At 45.0% G+C, this 17654-nt stretch overlaps 7 protein-coding genes across 7 annotated transcripts; 5 read left to right on the top strand and 2 right to left on the bottom strand.

Moving 5' to 3' along the window:
• Positions 1–100: 100 nt before the first annotated feature.
• On the top strand, positions 101–1190 carry L203_100519 (uncharacterized protein; the record flags this gene model as incomplete). The annotated part of the gene is made up of 6 exons (XM_066209978.1): positions 101–168; positions 231–336; positions 412–540; positions 595–814; positions 865–981; positions 1039–1190. The coding sequence occupies 6 exons, from the start codon at positions 101–103 to the stop codon at positions 1188–1190; spliced, it is 792 nt and encodes a 263-aa protein (XP_066066075.1).
• Positions 1191–1252: 62 nt separating this feature from the next.
• Positions 1253–2362, top strand: L203_100518 (uncharacterized protein; the record flags this gene model as incomplete). The annotated part of the gene is made up of 8 exons (XM_066209977.1): positions 1253–1276; positions 1331–1512; positions 1625–1664; positions 1739–1832; positions 1874–1965; positions 2025–2092; positions 2138–2291; positions 2339–2362. 8 exons carry the CDS (start codon positions 1253–1255, stop codon positions 2360–2362), a joined length of 678 nt encoding a protein of 225 aa, XP_066066074.1.
• A 1567-nt stretch (positions 2363–3929) lies between these two features.
• L203_100517 (uncharacterized protein) lies at positions 3930–6905 on the bottom strand (the record flags this gene model as incomplete). Its single annotated transcript, XM_066209976.1, has 14 exons — positions 3930–4008; positions 4071–4315; positions 4372–4666; positions 4713–4789; positions 4838–4981; positions 5032–5158; positions 5212–5372; positions 5422–5539; positions 5589–5689; positions 5741–6075; positions 6123–6293; positions 6343–6546; positions 6599–6797; positions 6855–6905. 14 exons carry the CDS (start codon positions 6903–6905, stop codon positions 3930–3932), a joined length of 2307 nt encoding a protein of 768 aa, XP_066066073.1.
• A 465-nt stretch (positions 6906–7370) lies between these two features.
• On the top strand, positions 7371–9643 carry L203_100516 (uncharacterized protein; the record flags this gene model as incomplete). The annotated part of the gene is made up of 11 exons (XM_066209975.1): positions 7371–7432; positions 7477–7734; positions 7785–7870; positions 7931–7937; positions 7986–8291; positions 8346–8415; positions 8467–8624; positions 8671–8874; positions 8926–9070; positions 9126–9162; positions 9210–9643. The coding sequence occupies 11 exons, from the start codon at positions 7371–7373 to the stop codon at positions 9641–9643; spliced, it is 1767 nt and encodes a 588-aa protein (XP_066066072.1).
• A 55-nt stretch (positions 9644–9698) lies between these two features.
• On the bottom strand, positions 9699–10775 carry L203_100515 (uncharacterized protein; the record flags this gene model as incomplete). The annotated part of the gene is made up of 2 exons (XM_066209974.1): positions 9699–10421; positions 10479–10775. The coding sequence occupies 2 exons, from the start codon at positions 10773–10775 to the stop codon at positions 9699–9701; spliced, it is 1020 nt and encodes a 339-aa protein (XP_066066071.1).
• A 1858-nt stretch (positions 10776–12633) lies between these two features.
• Positions 12634–14558, top strand: L203_100514 (uncharacterized protein; the record flags this gene model as incomplete). Its single annotated transcript, XM_066209973.1, has 7 exons — positions 12634–13227; positions 13278–13413; positions 13459–13535; positions 13579–14122; positions 14171–14350; positions 14460–14470; positions 14520–14558. 7 exons carry the CDS (start codon positions 12634–12636, stop codon positions 14556–14558), a joined length of 1581 nt encoding a protein of 526 aa, XP_066066070.1.
• Positions 14559–15159: 601 nt separating this feature from the next.
• On the top strand, positions 15160–17537 carry L203_100513 (uncharacterized protein; the record flags this gene model as incomplete). Its single annotated transcript, XM_066209972.1, has 4 exons — positions 15160–15310; positions 15357–16103; positions 16151–16370; positions 16418–17537. The coding sequence occupies 4 exons, from the start codon at positions 15160–15162 to the stop codon at positions 17535–17537; spliced, it is 2238 nt and encodes a 745-aa protein (XP_066066069.1).
• Between the last annotated feature and the right edge of the window lie 117 nt (positions 17538–17654).

Here is a 17654-nt window from a genome sequence, read left to right as displayed (position 1 = left end):
ATGTTGAAAGAATATTTACATAAACGTTGAAAGAAGCTTTGGAGTTACTTTGACTCAATTATTCTGGTTTTCTGCCATCATCAAGCACCAACCAAGTATCATGGAAGCTCGACTTTATCTCAAAAACGCTCTTGCTCAGAAGAATCCTGGTCTTGGGTTTTGGTGCACGTAAGTAGTACTTTTTCGTTTAAAAACGTCTACAACCCTGTCGAGATGTTGAAAATTATTAGACTTCCTGGAGCATCTACTGTCTCCACTGTACTCTCTACAGGAGGCTTCAACTGGACTTTGATTGACGCCGAACATGGAATGATTACTGACAAGGATTACTTTGAGGTGAGTTAACGGCGGATAGAGGCATTTGCCCGAAAGGACAATAATTACGAGAATCTCACTGACCTTTGTTATCAGCTCGTACAAGCTATCACTGCCAAAGGCGCTTCTCCAATTATCCGTGTACCCTGGAATGAGGAATGGATGATCAAGCGTGCTCTGGACGCTGGGGCACAAGGTGTCATGACGCCCATGTGTCACTCCGCCGTAAGCGTCTGAGAGCTCGAATGTTTGATCGTTCTGATAGCCGTTCATCAATAGGAGGATGCTCGTAGAATAGTCTCTTACTCCAAGTATCCTCCTCTCGGTAGCAGAGGCTACGGGCCCATGTTTTGCCCACCTATATTTGGCTGCAAAAGCTCAGAGTATGATACCGGAGCGGATAAACATCTTCTTGTTATTGTGCAGATTGAGTCTCGTCAAGGTATTGAAAATGTCGAGGAGATCGCAAAGGTCAAAGGTCTTGACTGCCTTTTCATCGGTTTGTGCCATGTCCCAGGTGTTGGAAAACTGTCACTGACTGATTATCAGGACCCTTTGACCTTGCGAAACAGATGAATGTCCCATTCGGGGGCGAAGAACACGAATCTGCCATTTCCAAAACACTTAAAGCAACCCATGGCGCTGGCAAAATTGCTGCAATTTTTTGTGCGTCTCTGTCTGTCTGTATGGGTGCATTCGCCCACGCTGATACTTAATTACCAGGCTCAAATGGCGAAATTGCCCGCAAACGTCTTGACCAAGGCTTCGACATGGTGTCTATCGCTGTAGACAGCGTTTGTCTTGCTGCCGAGATGGAGCGACAGTTGGGTCTGGTCACTGGAGCAGTTAGCGAGGGAGATAGGTCTTACTCATAGACAATACCACTCATTCTGTCTCGCAGCCTCAGTCCTGAGCAAGAGATCCTCCTACATCAACTATGATATCCAGTCGTATTCACAGCGTATGTAATGTACAAGATAAAAAGCACAACTGTCGTATTAATCAAAAACCCAAGCTACAAGACACTTGTCTATACAAAACCTCGACCAAGACGAATTGCTGGGCGAGTGCAGCCAAATCATTCGGCATTCACCGAAAAGATAAGATGGCTGTTAATGTGATAACACGGACCTCCTATCCGAATTTTGCCGAGATTGTAAATAGCCGAGATAAGAAAAAGAAAGATAAGCAAAAACCGTTTGTCCTTTTTCCATCTTGTCTTGATCATTCTTTTACATTTTCTCTCGCTCATTCCTCTCCGTCTTTACCAAGTATACATATCAAATGTCAACCCTTACAGCCCTCTCAGACACTCTGGCATCAACAGACTTTACGTCGATTCCCACCATGTCTGTCTAACTCGTCAGATTTCCAAGGTTTGGTCACATTTCGCCTGCAAATTGTCTGACTTTGTTTTCCACAGCGATCTGACGGATGCACATCAACGTCTTTGGATAAGCGCAAGGCGGTTGCTGCCAGTATCAGAGATGCCTGTCTGAACGCTGGGTTTTTCTACGGTTGGTTGAGTTGATCAGAGTCCAAGTTTGACGGTTTGTAGTAAAAAACCATGATGTACCCCTTGAAGTCGTCGATAAGACTTTTCAACAGTCCAAGAATTTTTTTGAGCAATCTGTTGAACTGAAGAGATCGGTAAGGTTCAGGCAGGCTACTTTCAGATGCCCAATTGATGTTGGGTTTTTGTCTACTAGGTGGATATATCCAAATCAGGAGGCAACTTTAGAGGCTACATGGGTCTTTTGACCGAGAACAATGATCCGTGAGTACCAATCTCCATGATTGCCATAGCTGAAGAGCCAGCCAGAGCGAACAAGGGTGACATGCACGAAGCATTTAACATAGGTCTTGATCCTTCCCTAGACCCTGCTTCTTTTTCCCAAGACGTTAAAGAGGGTGAACTGCGACACTCGGAAAACCTGTGGCCCGAGGAAAAGCTTTGGAAAGGAGTACCTGTCTTTGTGCGTTCTACAAGGTGCTTTAGTGTGGAAGGCTAATGTCATGAAAGAGACAAGCCAATCTGAATTACTAGTATGCAACCGCTGATATGCTATCAGCAAAGAAGTGCTGAAGCTAGGACAATTACTTTTCCCTCTTTTTGCATTGGCTCTTGACTTGCCTGAAGATTTCTTCAATGATAAAGTATGGAGATTTAAAGAGCTCTAAACGAGACTTGCTCACTTTGTCAATAGATAAAGCATCCTGCTGCCATCATGCGCATCCTTTTCTAACCAGCATTGAGAGAACGTCAAGTGGGTGAACTTTTGCCCGGCATAGGAGCAAGTTTTTTCAGTGTGCAGCCTTTAGAAGCTGATGTAAAGCTTGCTACCAGGCTCACACTGATTTTGAATGCTTTACCTTTCTCAGACAGGATGATACGCCCTCAGCTCTTCAAGTTCAAAACCGAAAAGGAGAATGTGAGTTATACTTTCAACATGACTCCAAGCAACCAATACTAACCAGCAACGCTTGTAGGGATCGATGCGCCATACATTCTCGACACTTTTGTTATCAACATTGGCGACCAGTTTGCTCCTTGGACGAGTGCGTGTCTTGCTTGGGGTGTTCTGACTTTCCCTAGGTGATATCTTTGTCTCGACAAGACATCATGTACTTGCTGCACTCTCAAAGGATCGATATTCGATCCCACTCTTCTTTGGATGCGACCATGATGTGCCACTGATTCCGACAAGAGACCGGCTCGGTACGAGATAATGACAGCTGGAGCCTATGTCCATATGCGTCTGACGGACATCTACAAGATCGAGGAGGAAAGGCCTTGAGACAACCTTGTATTCTGATGGGTGTTTTGTTGAACGTGTTGTTTATCTTGCAAAGACGGTTTTATGAATCTATAATCGTTCAACTGTCGAGTGTCAGTTTCTTTCCAGATCATGATGCCTCATCAGACTCTCAACTTTCCAATTCCATAATGACACAAAAGAGCAGCTCAGCCATTTCATTGCGCCATAACCTTGTCTGATGATACTCGAGTTTTCAACATAACATTCCCTTTTTTTAGCGTCGACGCTCAAAGCTACAGCAATCCTTGGACCAGCTGCTGTTAGAAATACAATGATAAAGATAAAAGAGAGATAAATCGATATTTCAGTGTAGGTAAGAGTATATATGATTACTAGAACAACTATGTACTATCTGCTCAACGTATATCTAGCAATGTTGACCAACTGATAATTCCCATATATTATTATGTCCATTTGAATACAAGTAATGTTTGCTGACTTGGGACAGTAATGTTCCCTGCTTTGCTGTTGATACACTGGTAGTGCGGCCAGCGAATACTCGATAACCTATATTTAGCGTCTGTACTGTCTATAGCCTGAGAGTCTTCAAATACATCTCGAATATCTTGGTTAATTTTGTTTATGTATAATCCGTGGATAAGCTGCAACCATGTGTTATTCAATTCAATGCTTTAATAAAAAGCTCGACTTGAATTGTCCAATGTATTCATGACACACCTAGTCATATCGCTATTCTATCGTTGACAAACACCTGAAGATCTGCAATACACAGCTGTCAAACCCACTCCACCATTATCCAAACCCACAAAGAGTGTCCTTGCCTGGATGCACATTTTAAACAGGCTTAGAGTCATCTTGAAGCTTCTCTTGCTCTATAAGAAGATGATTGCTCATTGAAACAGCAGTCCAGCCTCTTTATAAGGCATTTTCCATCAGTCAAATCTCAAATCTGATTATCGGATGGAAATGACTCACTGGTTGACGAATATTGTTTGAGTATCATCAATCACCATCGCCGGTCCATTGACCTGGTCTCCAGTCTCCAAGTGCCCTAATTCAAAAACTGAAACCTGCTGCCTCCTTCCAGTACTCCCATACCATACATAACACTCTTGATGGAAACTCTCCTTTTCACTGCCCAAGCTCGTAAATTTCAGAGACCTTACTTCTTCGAAAACCGACGGGCCCAGAGAGTCAAACGTTCTGCCAATGCCTCTAACCTGTAGTCGGTCTCAGCGAGTAATTATGAGTGAAAAAGATATTAATGCAAACGTACTTTGACATCATCAACTATGATGCTCTTGTTCAACAAGAAACCAAACTCCTCCTTGTAGGTCTTCTTGAACTCGTCTTCATAATCACTATTTCCGTCATCAGAAATCATCAGAGCGGTATCACTTCCATCAAATCGCATGTTCAGAATTCTCTCTAGCTTGATTTTATCTTTTGAGAAACCAGCATCGATAAGAACTTTAGAGACTCTTTCACCAAGCTTATCAAGGCGACTTAGAAGCATAGGTTTAGAATTGGAGGAATAGCTGTCAGATGCCGGTTCTTGTAGCTCATAAACTCTAGAGCGACATGAGCTACGTCCTCAGAAAGAGTGTCGGCAGTTACCGGTCGGCAAGGGCAAGACCATAAGCAGACAAAATGGAGGAGTATTTGTGTATGAGAACCCTTTTAATACCCAATAGCTAGACAGATGTCAACATCTAATTTGATCATATTGTATAGCTGCTTACCTCTGCTATTTCGCAAGCATGCTGCCCTCCGGCTCCTCCAAAAGAGGCTAATACATGTCTCTCAGTCTTGAAGCCCCTTGCTTCCGTCAATGTTCTAATGGGTCGAGCCATGGTCTCGTTGGCAACTTTCACAAAACCATAGACCTAATATTAAAATGAGGAAGGCAAGGAAGAACAATCGTAAGAGCACATACAATTTCATCAATAGTCTTGTCTGTCCCAGTTTCTCCACGGATTTTTTCTGCAAGAGTTTCAAACTTGATGCGAGAAGCTTCCAGATCCAAATCTTCGTCTTCATTTGGTCCAAAACACTTTGGAAAACTGAATGGAAATCAATAGGATACCCAGCGTAGAGGGTGGCCCTCACAACTCACTATTTTGGGACAAGACGCCCCAAGAAAAGATTGGCATCTGTGAGCGCCAGAGGACCTCCTTTTCTGTAACATGCAGGGCCAGGATGGGCGCCAGCTGATTCTGGCCCTGCTCTAAACAGACCATTTCTATATGTCAAGCAGCTACCGCCGCCAGCGGCAACCTGGCAGCCGAATTAGTGCACGCATATGGCTAGATACGTTGGTACTCACTGTGTTAATGTCAAGTTGAAGGGTACTAATTGAGATTCCGGCTGTGGTCGTCTCATATACAGACTTGTAGCGGCCGGCATAGCGCGAAACATCAGTACTTGTACCTCCTACATCAAGTCTGAATAATATGTTAGCATGATGTCAGTGCTATGTAATCAACGCCTAACCCAATGACTGGCGTTTTCTCTTTCTCATCCCAGCTGGTTAAAGCACATCCCACAACTCCACCGGCAGGACCCGATAGAATCGATTTGAGACCAGAGAAATTCTAAGAGTTTTGTCAAATCCCCAAGTACGCTTTGGGGCAAGGGCAGCCCACCTGCAAATCCACCAGACCCCCATCTGACCCCATAAATTCCACGTGCATCCCTCCTTTTTTACCACCTTCAAATCCAGAGTAAAAACCTTCAAGATAATCTTGTAATACTGGCGTCAAGTAGGCGTTTGCAGTAGTGGATTGTCCACGAGGAGTCATTTTGATCATGGGAAGGAGCTGTGAAGAAAGAGATATGTGAGGAAAGCCAACTTCTTCTGCTACTTTGCCAATGGCCAACTCATGATCATTGAAGGTGTAGGAATGAGCGAGACAGACAGCTATAGATCTGTATCCTTCATCAAAGAGAGATTTAAGGTCATTCCTGATACACTCCAAATCTAAAAACAGGTCATTCCTTTAGCTGGCAGTTAATTCGAGGACATACCTGGTCTTTTTAGAATCTTGACCGCTTCGCCTGACAGTCCACGCACAATCTTTCCTGGGAGGATGGATTCCACTTCTTCTGCGGCGACTCCAGTATAAGGTTTCTTAATTGATCCGTCAACATTGAAGAGCAAAGAGTTTTGTTCATATTTGGGATCTGATGAAAAGCCGACTACAAAGCCCGTTGGCGAATCACTTTGACCAAAGGGGAAAGTACTTACCCAAAGTTACTCGTTCATCTACCTCGACAGTTTTGGAGTACAAAGGTCTGGGCCTTTTAATGTTAAGGTCAAAAATTCTTGGACGGGCTTGGTTACCAATCTCAAGCAAGTCTTTGAATCCTTTGGTGATGAGCAGAGCATGTTTTTGACCCTTCCGCTCTAATAAAGCATTCGTTGCCACAGTGGTGGACAATCTGACATACTCTAATATACGAGTGAGTAAACCCAGTACCTTTAAGAGCTGCAGATAGCTTACCAAGCTTGTTGACAGGTAATGCCCTGCCCCGTTCAATCTGCTGGCCAGTCACTTTTTCCAGTACTCGGCGAATGCCTTCAGTTGGAGCATCTTTATAGTTGGATGGATCTTGGGATAAGAGTTTCAAAATGAATTCCTCTCTTTTATTTGAGTCTCCGCAGCAGGGTACGGATGCGTGTACATCCGTAAAAGTACCTCCCTATTGGTGATGTTTCAATTAAATCAATTAGCTTTCGCATGGTGGAGAGCTACTTACGCGATCGATAGAGATACGTATGCTGCGACCTGGGATAGTATGAGCCTCCATTTGCGTACTTTTGTTCTAATGTCGATTGCTTTCTCAGGTTTTGACTAACTTGCTAGCGATATATCGCAAAATCCCTCGCTACAAGTCCTTGTCGAGATGATTCACTCAGTAGAGTCCAGCGTGATATCGAAACCCTTTACCTCTTTCAGAGTAGTACACCTCTTTCGATGTTGATTTAATCCTTGATTTCCTCAAGATAAAGATCAGTTCTTATAAAAGTTGTTGAAAACTAAAAAAGTCAGAAAATGATATCAGAATGATAAATAGTTATCAATGTTCCTGAAAATGATTTGATTACGTAAATAATCCGACGGAAAAAACCGAGATAAGATATGATTGTGGTTGCATTTCAATTCTATTATTATATCGACTTTGGTTTCATTGGGGTTTGTCAGCGAGCGCTATTGTAAAATAAACCTATATCACAGCCATCTCGACTCTCCAAGCAGACCTATAATCACGAGCATGGTGGTCAGGGACACAAAGCCCACTGCGAATGACTATGATCCCATTACATTGTCTCTATTGTGAGTAAATCTTATGGAAAGGCGGCCCGTTAATGTCTAATCAGCTCTAATCGCTTCATGTGTATTGCTGAAGCTATGGGTCGTTCCTTGAAGCAGACTGCAATAAGCACTAATATCAAAGAACGCTTGGATTTCTCGTGCGCCGTATTCTCTCCAAGTGGTGACCTAGTTGCAAACGCACCTTTTGTCCCAGTCCACCTTGGGTCTATGAGCTGGTCTGTCAAGTATCAGCTACGGCTGCATGGAAATAATCTCAAAGATGGAGACGTGTTATTGACAAACTCTCCAACGGCTGGTGGAAGGTATCCACTTTCCAACTGGTGTAGCCTGTTTCAGCTAAACAAATGAGTAGTCATTTGCCGGATCTGACTGTTATCACCCCTTGCTTCGATGAAAATGACCCAACCAGAATAATTTTCTTCACGGCTTCCCGTGGTCGTGAGTGTCTTTAGATGGTTAGAACAAGATGAACTAAGAGTCGAGGTTGATATTGGGTAGATCACAGGTTTGTCGCCACAAATTGCATCCTTGTACAAAAACTAACACTCGTCAGTGATATTGGCGGTATTCTTCCAGGTAGCATGCCTCCAACTTCTACTACAATCTATGAGGAAGGTGCCAACATTCACTCTCTAAAAATTGTTTCCAACGGCTATTATGATCACGACGGGCTTTATCGAGTCATGGTTGAGGAGCCCTCCAAGTATCCTGGCTGCTCGGGTTGTAGGAATTTCAGAGACGTAGAGTCGGATGTGAAGGCTCAGATTGCGGCCAATAACAAGGGAAGCTCATTGTTGAGGGCTTTAGTAGCCGAATACGATTTAGAGACAGTTCATCGGTATATGGAGTACATCAGAAAGTACGTTGAGACCCTTGTCGGCTTAGAGTGTTTTGGTTAAAGCTTTACCTCAAGCAACGCCGAGCAAGCAGTCCGAAAGATGCTTATCGAAGCAGCCGATAAGGCAGGAACAAATGTCCTCCGTGTGAGTCTTCGCCACATAAAATTTCTCATCGACTAAACAATAGTCCACCAGGCTGTCGACTATCTTGATGATGGATCCCCTATTGCCCTTACAATCACTATTGACCGGAGCAATGGTTCAGCTGTTTTTGACTTTGAAGGAACCGGTCCGGAGCTGAGAGGCAATCTTAACGCTCCTATATGCGTGGTACATGCAGCCGTCATATATTGGTACGTATGGGCTCAACATTTTTATGCTCCAACTGACAGTCGAAAGCATGCGTTCCATGATTGGAGAAGACATTCCACTCAACGCAGGTTGCCTTGTTCCTATTGAAATTCGTATCCCAGAAGGCTCTTTGCTTTCCTCATCTCCAGAAAGCGCTGTTTGTGGAGGAAATGTTATGACTAGCCAACGTATCACTGACGTTGTTCTTCTTGCTTTCAAGGCTTGTGCTGCTAGTCAAGGATGTTGTAACAAGTAGGTATTGATTCGTTGAACACCGTTGACTGAACTGAGCATTATGTGTAGTCTGACTTTCGGTGCGGGAGGAAAGGATCCAGTGACTGGAGAAGTGGTTGATGGGTGGGGCTACTATGAGACTATTGCCGGGGGAAGTGGTGCAGGAGATGGGTGGCATGGCACATCTGGTGTCCACTGCCATATGACCAACACTGTGAGTGTGTGTATTTGGCTCTTGAATCCAGTATGGTAACGCTTCATCTCGTTAGAGAATCACAGACCCAGAGATCTTGGAAAGGCGGTACCGTAAGTTACCTTGTCTTTGTAATTTTCCCATTCTGATCAACATATAGCGGTCATCCTTCATCAGTTTGGTTTCCGCTCAAACTCTGGTGGTAGCGGTAGATATAAAGGCGGCGAGGGCTGCATACGGTCTCTTCAGTTCCTGCAGCCTCTTCAGGTCTCAATTCTATCCGAACGACGTGCTCGCGCTCCGTATGGATTAGAAGGTGGATCGCATGGCGCTCCAGGACTTAACCTTTGGATTAAGCAACCTCGCGATGAAGCAAGCAGAGGCAAGGCGAGGACTATCAATGTAGGAGGAAAGGGGACGATGCAATTTGGCGTCGGTGATTGCTTAGTACTGCATACACCAGGGGGAGGCGGATGGGGTAGGGTAGAAGATAGCAAAACCGAGACAGAGTTGGAAGAAGAAAGGCTCATAACTGGAGCAAAGGAGTGGGAGGCAAGAGGGACTTGGGCTGACAAGACCAAGGTTGACTTTTGATTCCAAATTGTAGTATTCAATCACCCAGCATCGGTTTCCATGTATTATATGGCAATTATATACGGCCAGCAACAAACATGCCTGCAAGCATACTCCCGATAAAAGCTCCCAATTTTGAGAATAAGCTATCGAAGCTGTCGTGCCCAATCAAGGGTATACTCTCGCCGATGCTGACCAACGCAGGACCAGGGCATATTCCTGCCAGTCCCCAACCTATTCCAAAGATCGTTGCGCCTCCCAGTAATCTCCAGCTAACGTTTCTGTTGGTTGGCACTCTCCATTTCTCCCACGAAAATTTTGGCTTAGGTTCCCCGTTGGCTTTATTAACTAACGAAGCATAGTGTATGGCATTCGGCAGAACACCTCCTAGCATGACAAGGGCCAGCGAAGGATCGAATGATTGCGGCGAGGAGAAGCAGAGAAAGCCGACAACTTTACTCGGATCTGTCATGCCAGAGATACCAAGGCCAAGAGAAAATGTCAATCCAGACACAAAGTAGGGTGTAAGACGGGCAATTTCGGAAGAGCTATGGGTGATGGCGGCAGCTGTAACCATATTGATAACTTTAAATGTTACTAATAACCCCAGAAGACCGAGTGTCTTTTCAAAAGACGGCAATTGAAGAGTATATGCTGGTGTATCGGGAGAAGGGAATACAGGAAATAAGTTGGTCGTGACCACGGCAGTGGCAAAGAATACAGCTGTAGCAATGATTGAACGAGGAGAAAGTCTAGAAAGACCGCAGAGCATATGTCCGCTTGTACAACCTGAGCCCAGCTACTCAAGTCAGTAGCCATCTTTGTAGAGAGCTGGATCAGGTTGGAGCCAACTTACTTTACTTCCTAGGCCCACCAGAGCTCCTGCCAATGTTAATCTTTGGATACCTATAGATCCTGTGGTGGCCAGAGCATCTTTTGATAAAAGATTTGTCATTCCTGCCATGGATCCTACCACTGGGCCTGCCATCAGTCCTCCAACAATAGCCCATTTCCATCCCTCTCGTTCACCATTCACCGCACCATCAACGATACCAGAAACGCCAAAAACTCTGCCTGTAGTTGTGAGAAGCTCAGAAGTCGCAAGATGGAGAAAGAGGCCTCCTACAAATGTCTCGACAGGCGTGAATGTCATTCTTTATATTGGAATGATAGTTTTTGAAAAAGCTGGTGAATTATATAAAAAGAAAAGTAAATTGATGTCTATGGAAAAATTGTTATTTGTGTATCCCGGCATTGAACTATATTTAATCGTTGATATTCTTCGGAATTGTTGCTTTCATGTGGCACTCCTCAAGCCATTTAAAGCAAAATCAAGTATAATACAAGTAAAAATATGTAAAGAATACGAATCGACTCTGAGCATCTTCAACTTTTCTCCATCTTTTGCTTCTTTATCTTATCAGCAGCCTGGTTATCTGTGCGATTTTCAGGAACGCTTATTGATAACATATCGCCCACTCAATATATACTCCATCTAGTTATGTCCTTGTCGTAATATATCGGCAGCGCAGTTATGAATTGTAATAATAGAGGGACCTGAAGCTGAACTGAGAAAAGCTTCAGAGTCATCCAGCGCCCGTTTTCCAAGGAATACAAAGATTTCAATGACATAATATGGATAGGCCTTGCGTTATCTGTAGACGGCCTGGATGTTATTGATAGCGGCCAGCAGTCTTTCCATGATGAGACTGATTTGTTCGGCAAAACCTTGCATCCCCTTGCCTTCTTGAAATTAGCTGTGCCTGCGGCGAGAATGGGTCGAATTCTCAGAGACTGAACTGGAACCATACAAAGCCTTTATTCTCGTAGATTGGCCTCTTGTGCGTATACTATTCGACTTGCAAGCGAAATTGACATAGATTTCAGACAAGGCTTGTCAAGGTTTCAACACTGTATAGGATGCAGGCGACGAAAAGATGCTCTAGGAAGAAGCCGTCAAGCGATGGCCGATCTCTGGGCTTGATGGTACAGATAAACCGAGTCGCATGGAGAGGTCAAGTGGTTCTTTCAGGCATCTGACATGCAAACTGGCCAGTGAGCGAGAACAGGATAAATACAAACATACCTTTTAATAAATCTTTACTTATCAAGCGTGATTGCTAATAGCCACATTGTTCTCAAAACCTTCCACCAGGCATATTCCTATCCGCCAATTTCATCCAAGGGAAACGCCATTTCGTCATCTATGACAATCACAAGGTGGTCAGGGGTGCTTGCACGCTTAGAGACATTGCTGTATGGGAACCGCTGCCTTTATACGATGCAATCTTATCTTGGAGATGAGACCCAATACTGGCTGTACCAGCAGAATCGCTCCCAGCCTCTAGATTTTGCTTGCTAATTCACTCAAACGAATTACCCAGGCTTTCTGAGCCTATCACGGACATGCTGGAGTCTATCAGCAACACTCTCGCCAGGTTAAACAAACTATTCAAGTCAGCATTATCATGTTTGTAGGCTCATCTTATTAGTGACTTACTAGGATGAAATAAAGATAGTTGATAATTTACATTTTTACAAAGATTTTTTTTTAAATCCTACAAATAAAAAATAATAAACACAGAGTTGAGTAGTTGTATATCCGCGGCCTTTTTGTGCACGGACCCTTGAGTATTTTTTTTTTAATCAAACATACTGTTTTAATTTTCACGTTATCTCTATCACTCTCCAACATTTTACTCTCATTTTTTTTTCCTCTCACTCTCTCACAGCTCTCCATAAACACCTACAAGTCGTCTCTCTCCTCAAAGACGCCAGTTTCAGGCTGCAAACAGGTACTTTTTGCGCTTTTGTAGTTTGTGTAGGTGGCAAACGGCGTCCCTAATTGTCATCCCTAACCTTCATCTCCAGCATCAAGACCAGCTTCAGCGGGACGTGTAACCATCGTGGTGTCGTGAAGCTACCATTGGAGGGTTTTCAACGGAATAGCGCAATTTATTAGCGTCTACAGGACGAATCTTGACATCGTTGTTGGACCCTCTAACATCACAATGGACCGCCTTTCTCCAGGTCCATCACCTTCTACGTCGGCCACGCTCCCGCCGCCCACAAACAGCATCTCTCCGTTATCGGCAGCGATGCCGCATATTCGTTCTCATACAAAGTTGGTTGTCAAGGATCATACCGCACGGCCACTGCGCATTCTGCCAGATGAAAAGGTCAAATGGTCGTCTTTGGTCTTGCATGAGGTCTCGCCTGGTGCTTCGGGAAGTACAAACATGTTGGACAGCCCACGGATAATAGTTCGCAAACGCAAGCGTCGAAACGCAGACTTGAATGGAGAGTACACTGCGTTTTCCCTTCGAGGAGGGGGTCGTCCACAGAAATCACGCGCGAAACGCAATCATACGGATAACACAGTTTACCAACCCCAAACATTACAAAACTCTCGGAGAACGACGCGGTCCAAGGCGCGTAGGGCTGGCTCACCATCAGATGTGATTATTACTTCTCTCGAGGAAATTAAGCTGGAAGACGTGTCTGTCAAGTCGGAAATTACGCGGCTTGGTTTAACTTTGAGAGACGTGCAAGGGGATGGCAATTGTCTTTTCAGGTGTCTGTCCGATCAGCTTTATGGAACCGAAGTGAGTAGATCTGAGAATATTTTGTCTGGCAAATGCTGATGTATGCCAAGAAACACCATCTGGAAATGCGTAAACTCGTATGTGATTACTTGTATTTACATAAAGATACCATGCAAGGGTTTGTTGTTCCATTCATGAGAGAGGGCGAAGAGTATGACGGTTATGTCGAGAGAATGAGGCAATCGAGTAGGTCTGGCTGTTGCTATGCAAGGACGGGCTGACGAGAAAAAGAGCAATTTGGTAGTCATATTGAGATTCAGGCGGCAGCTCGTATATTCAAAAGAGATATAAGAGTTGTCATGTCTACTGTGTGTATACTAAGCCACAGGCTTCTGAGGCTGATTGCAATAGGCGTCATTCACGATTCCTTGGTATGCGGAATCACCCTCTCTACATGTTGCTCGGAAGCATGGCCACACACACCGGCGCGACTCTGTTGACGACATCCCCGATAGTATACCTTCCCCTATTGATGGTCGAACAATGTTATGGCTCGCCCTTTTCTCCCAGGCCGAACACTTTCAAAGTATTCGTCGTCTTGGAGATAAAGAGAATGGCTCAGCTGGTATAGAGGATCGACTAGCAATTCCCCACGAAAAAGATACATCTGAAGCTGCTCGTCGTGCACGGGGCGAGTTGTTGGATGAATCTAGCACCAAGAAACCGTCGCAAGCACTTGTATCTCAGGTTATGGCTTCTTTACCTGCAAGACACAACGTCACACTTGAGCAAGCCCAAGACGTTCTCGCTCGTGTCAAAGGAAATCTTGGAGAAGCTGTCGAGATTTTGCTAGAGGAGGTCAACTTTGATGCCGAAGATGCTAGTGAGGTATCCAGTGACAAACGCGTAGAAGACATGCTTTGTGAGCCGGGATCTCTTGCTGCTTCACTGAACAGTAAGCGCACAGACTACCGGGAACTGGACACCAAGTCAAATTCACCAGCCTTATCTAGCACGACTGGTACACGATCGCGATCTACTTCATTATCGGACAAGTCGAGGGTGGATTCTGAGATTTCTGATGATGCAGAGCAAAAGTCTGTCTCAAGTGGATATACGACTATATCAGAAGGGAGTTCGATCGCGAGAAAACAAGTCAAGCGACAGATACGGACTCGGTCCAGTAATCTAGGGAAAAATTTAGCGGAGATGGCACTTGGATCGAGAGGCAACTCGAGAGAGAGAATAGATCCTGCAGAAGGTGGTAAAAAGAAAGGTTTAAGGTCCAGTAGGTTATGATTGGGTAAGCATATGTCTCGACTCTTGACCAAGAGCTTACTTTTGATGTGCAGATACATGCTCACGGGAAACCACCATTGGCCATGGTGTGATGACACTGTGGCGTTACTTTGGCACCAAGAGAATAACCACTGAGCGCTCATAATAGATATTGCATTTCCATCAACACTTGTATCATAGCATCCGGGTTGTATCCACTAGCCATTGTACAGTCTGTACCGCTGGTTTCGCCATGTTTATTGTTATTTTCGCATCATGCACTTGCATCTTCTATTCTCGTCACGCCAAATGAAGATGAAACGTTGATACAGTTGCCAGGGTAAGACGCCTTTATTTCAAGCATCTCTCCCAGCCACAACTCATCCAATCTCCTCAGCCTACCCTCGCTGAGCTTCAGGTTGCTTATAGCTGCAGCGCCTGTCTTTCTTTAGAAGCCAATTGTGCATCCATCTCGTCTTGTCCAAAACTATTTGATTCCGTTCCACTGTGCTTTACATAGAATTCCCCCTTGGTGGCGCAGATCATTCAAAGGAACTACCTCAATCAATTATTCTGTTCCGCACGGACCGGTTTTAGATTTCTTTATAAACCCTCATCTCTTTTTTTTTCTTCTCTTTTTCCACAAAACTTTTGGTTTCTGACGCAGGCGTCAGAGTACTGTTCCACTCTTTTTTTTTCTTCTTTTCACCTACAATGCCTCTCGTAGGCGACCCCAGTCTCGCCTTCCTTCTCTATGGTCCCTCTGTCTCTTTTGCGGTCCACGCAGCGATCTCGACGGCTGCTCCTGCGGTCAATCAAACACAGGTCGTGGCGGAGCAAGAGGCCAACCAGCTTTCCATGAACAGTGAGTATGACGGTAGCTGTTGATTACGGGTGCTGAACGGGAAAAGCGACATTGCCTCGAATCATGTATCTTGCCTTTGGAGGTGTCGTTTTGATTGTCATGATCATCAGCCACCCGCGCTTTCTTGCACGTTTATTTGCCTCCATTCCCTCTCAAACCTGTCCTCGGTCTCGTACTAGACCTTCTCTGGGGTATCGTTTGCTCAGCAAGTCTCAAGAAAATGGTGGTCGAGCCGTTGGAGGTGGTGACCTCCGTGAGGGTTGGATTTTGAAAAAGGGCAGCGAAAAAAACATTGAGTTGGTTTCGCCATGTACATCTGGTGCGGCAAAACCTCTCGAGCTCGTCTCTCCCAATGATGAGAGACAGCACATGTTTCTTCCCCCGCCGCCCCACCCCTTCCTTTCTCCACCGCCTCATATTATCCCTCTCCTGTCTTATCTGCCGTTTTCTTCGTCTCTCTTGTTTACGCCTCTTTATTGTCTTCCCGGCATCTTCAAGTCTCTCTTGACCCTCAGTAAACTCTACGTTATCGTGGGCTATCTCATCCTCATTGTTTTCGCTCTTGTTTGGCGTTCGGACCTCTCTGATCCAGTGAAGGGTTCAGGTTATGGCTCAGATTTTAAACGTTCTGGCACTGTTGCCATGGTCCAAATGCCTCTGGTCATTGCGCTTGGAGTGAGAGGAAACATCATTGGACTCTGCATAGGTAAGGGGTATGAGAGGCTAAAACTTTATCATAAAGTTGTGGGTAGAGTTATGTTTGCCGCGGCTTCTGTTCACGTTTGGAGTTACGGTAAGCGTCTTTTGTAAATTTGGCATTATCTCACTAATGGTGTTTAGTGTATTCATGGGTTTCTAAAGGCACTTTTAAGGCGTCCGCGACAAGGCAGTTTGTCATTTATGGCATCCTCACCTATACCGCTTTTCTTCTTATCATCATTTCCTCTCTGCCATGGTTCCGTAAAGCGTTCTACGGTATCTTCAAGATTTGCCACTTTGTTGGCATGATTGGGACTCTTGTAGGTATGGCTTGGCATGTTGACAAGGCTGTACCTTTTTGGTGAGTCTATCCTGTCTGATACTGTTCAAATCTAAGCCTACATCTAGTATCACTGCCTTGGTTTTTTACTTGGTCTCAATCGTTTGCTCTCTCGCCAAAACTCGACTTGCTACAGCCGAACTTCACGCACTTCCCAGAAGTGAAACAACCATAGTGACCATTCCCGCCCTTCGCACTGGATGGCGAGCTGGCCAACACGTCCGTATCCGCGTCCCAGGTCTTGGCCTTCGCTATGGCTTTGAGGCACACCCATTCACCATCGCTTCGGCCCCCAACGGGGAAGGCATGGTTCTGATGTGCAAAGGAACTGGGGACTGGACAAAAAACTTGCTCGAATTTGCAAAAGACCTTAAATCGGGTGCGCCTGGCTCAGAATCTGGCAGAAACAAAAGTGTCACGGTCATCCTGGAAGGGCCTTGGGGAGGTCTTGGAAATACAATTGTTCCTTCCTTTTCCTCTGTTGTCCTAGTAGCTGGAGGTTCTGGTATCTCTCATGCCTTGACTATTGCTCATGACCTTGTGACTCGTTCACCTACGGGATGTGTCCGGGCTCGACTTGTTGATTTGGTGTGGATGGTAAAAACTGAGCAGGAAGCAAAACCTCTTATGGCGACTTTGCTCGAGCTTGTTGGCGATGCCAGAAAACACGAGATGGCTTGCATAGAAAGCAGTAGAAGAGACGAAAGTTACATACAGCCTACTGCCCTTCGAGCCAGAATCTTTGTCACTCGTTGCCCAGTCTCCTCCCCGCTCAATTTGATCCCCAACGAGACTGGTTTCTTTGATTTTCAAGAGGACTATATTATTGAAGATAAGGCTAATTTGAGACATCAACCCTCAACCGCAAATGAAGAAAAAGCATCTTATTTGGCTCGCAACCCGTCTGCCGCCTCTACAATGACGGCCAAAATTCGCAAGAATCTTCCATATTCCATGATCACTGCCAATCCTGCTCGCCCAAATCTCGACAATTTACTAGACAACATTGCACGAGAGACCATTATACACCATGGCAGAAACATGACGGATCCCAGTGGAATGTATGTAGCTGTCTCTGGGCCACATGGTCTGGTGCATGGGACAATGATGGCTGTAAGAAAGTTGAGTTCTGACAAGAGGATCGGTGTGGGCGAGATTGAGTTTGAACAAGAGTGCTTTGGGTTTTGAAACCAGCATGAAGAGGACTGCATGTTACATCACGATAGGAGCAATAGTGCTCAACAATGTCTGTAATATTATTGATTACAATCACAAAGCTTCGGGGTAGTTTTCCCTGGCTGAGCC

This window comes from Cryptococcus depauperatus, chromosome 1, assembly GCF_001720195.1.
Source record: "Cryptococcus depauperatus CBS 7841 chromosome 1, complete sequence".
In the NCBI taxonomy this organism is placed as follows: Eukaryota; Fungi; Basidiomycota; class Tremellomycetes; order Tremellales; family Cryptococcaceae; genus Cryptococcus; species Cryptococcus depauperatus.
Note: the sequence above shows the minus strand (reverse complement) of the source record. Positions and strands in the feature narration are given on the sequence as shown.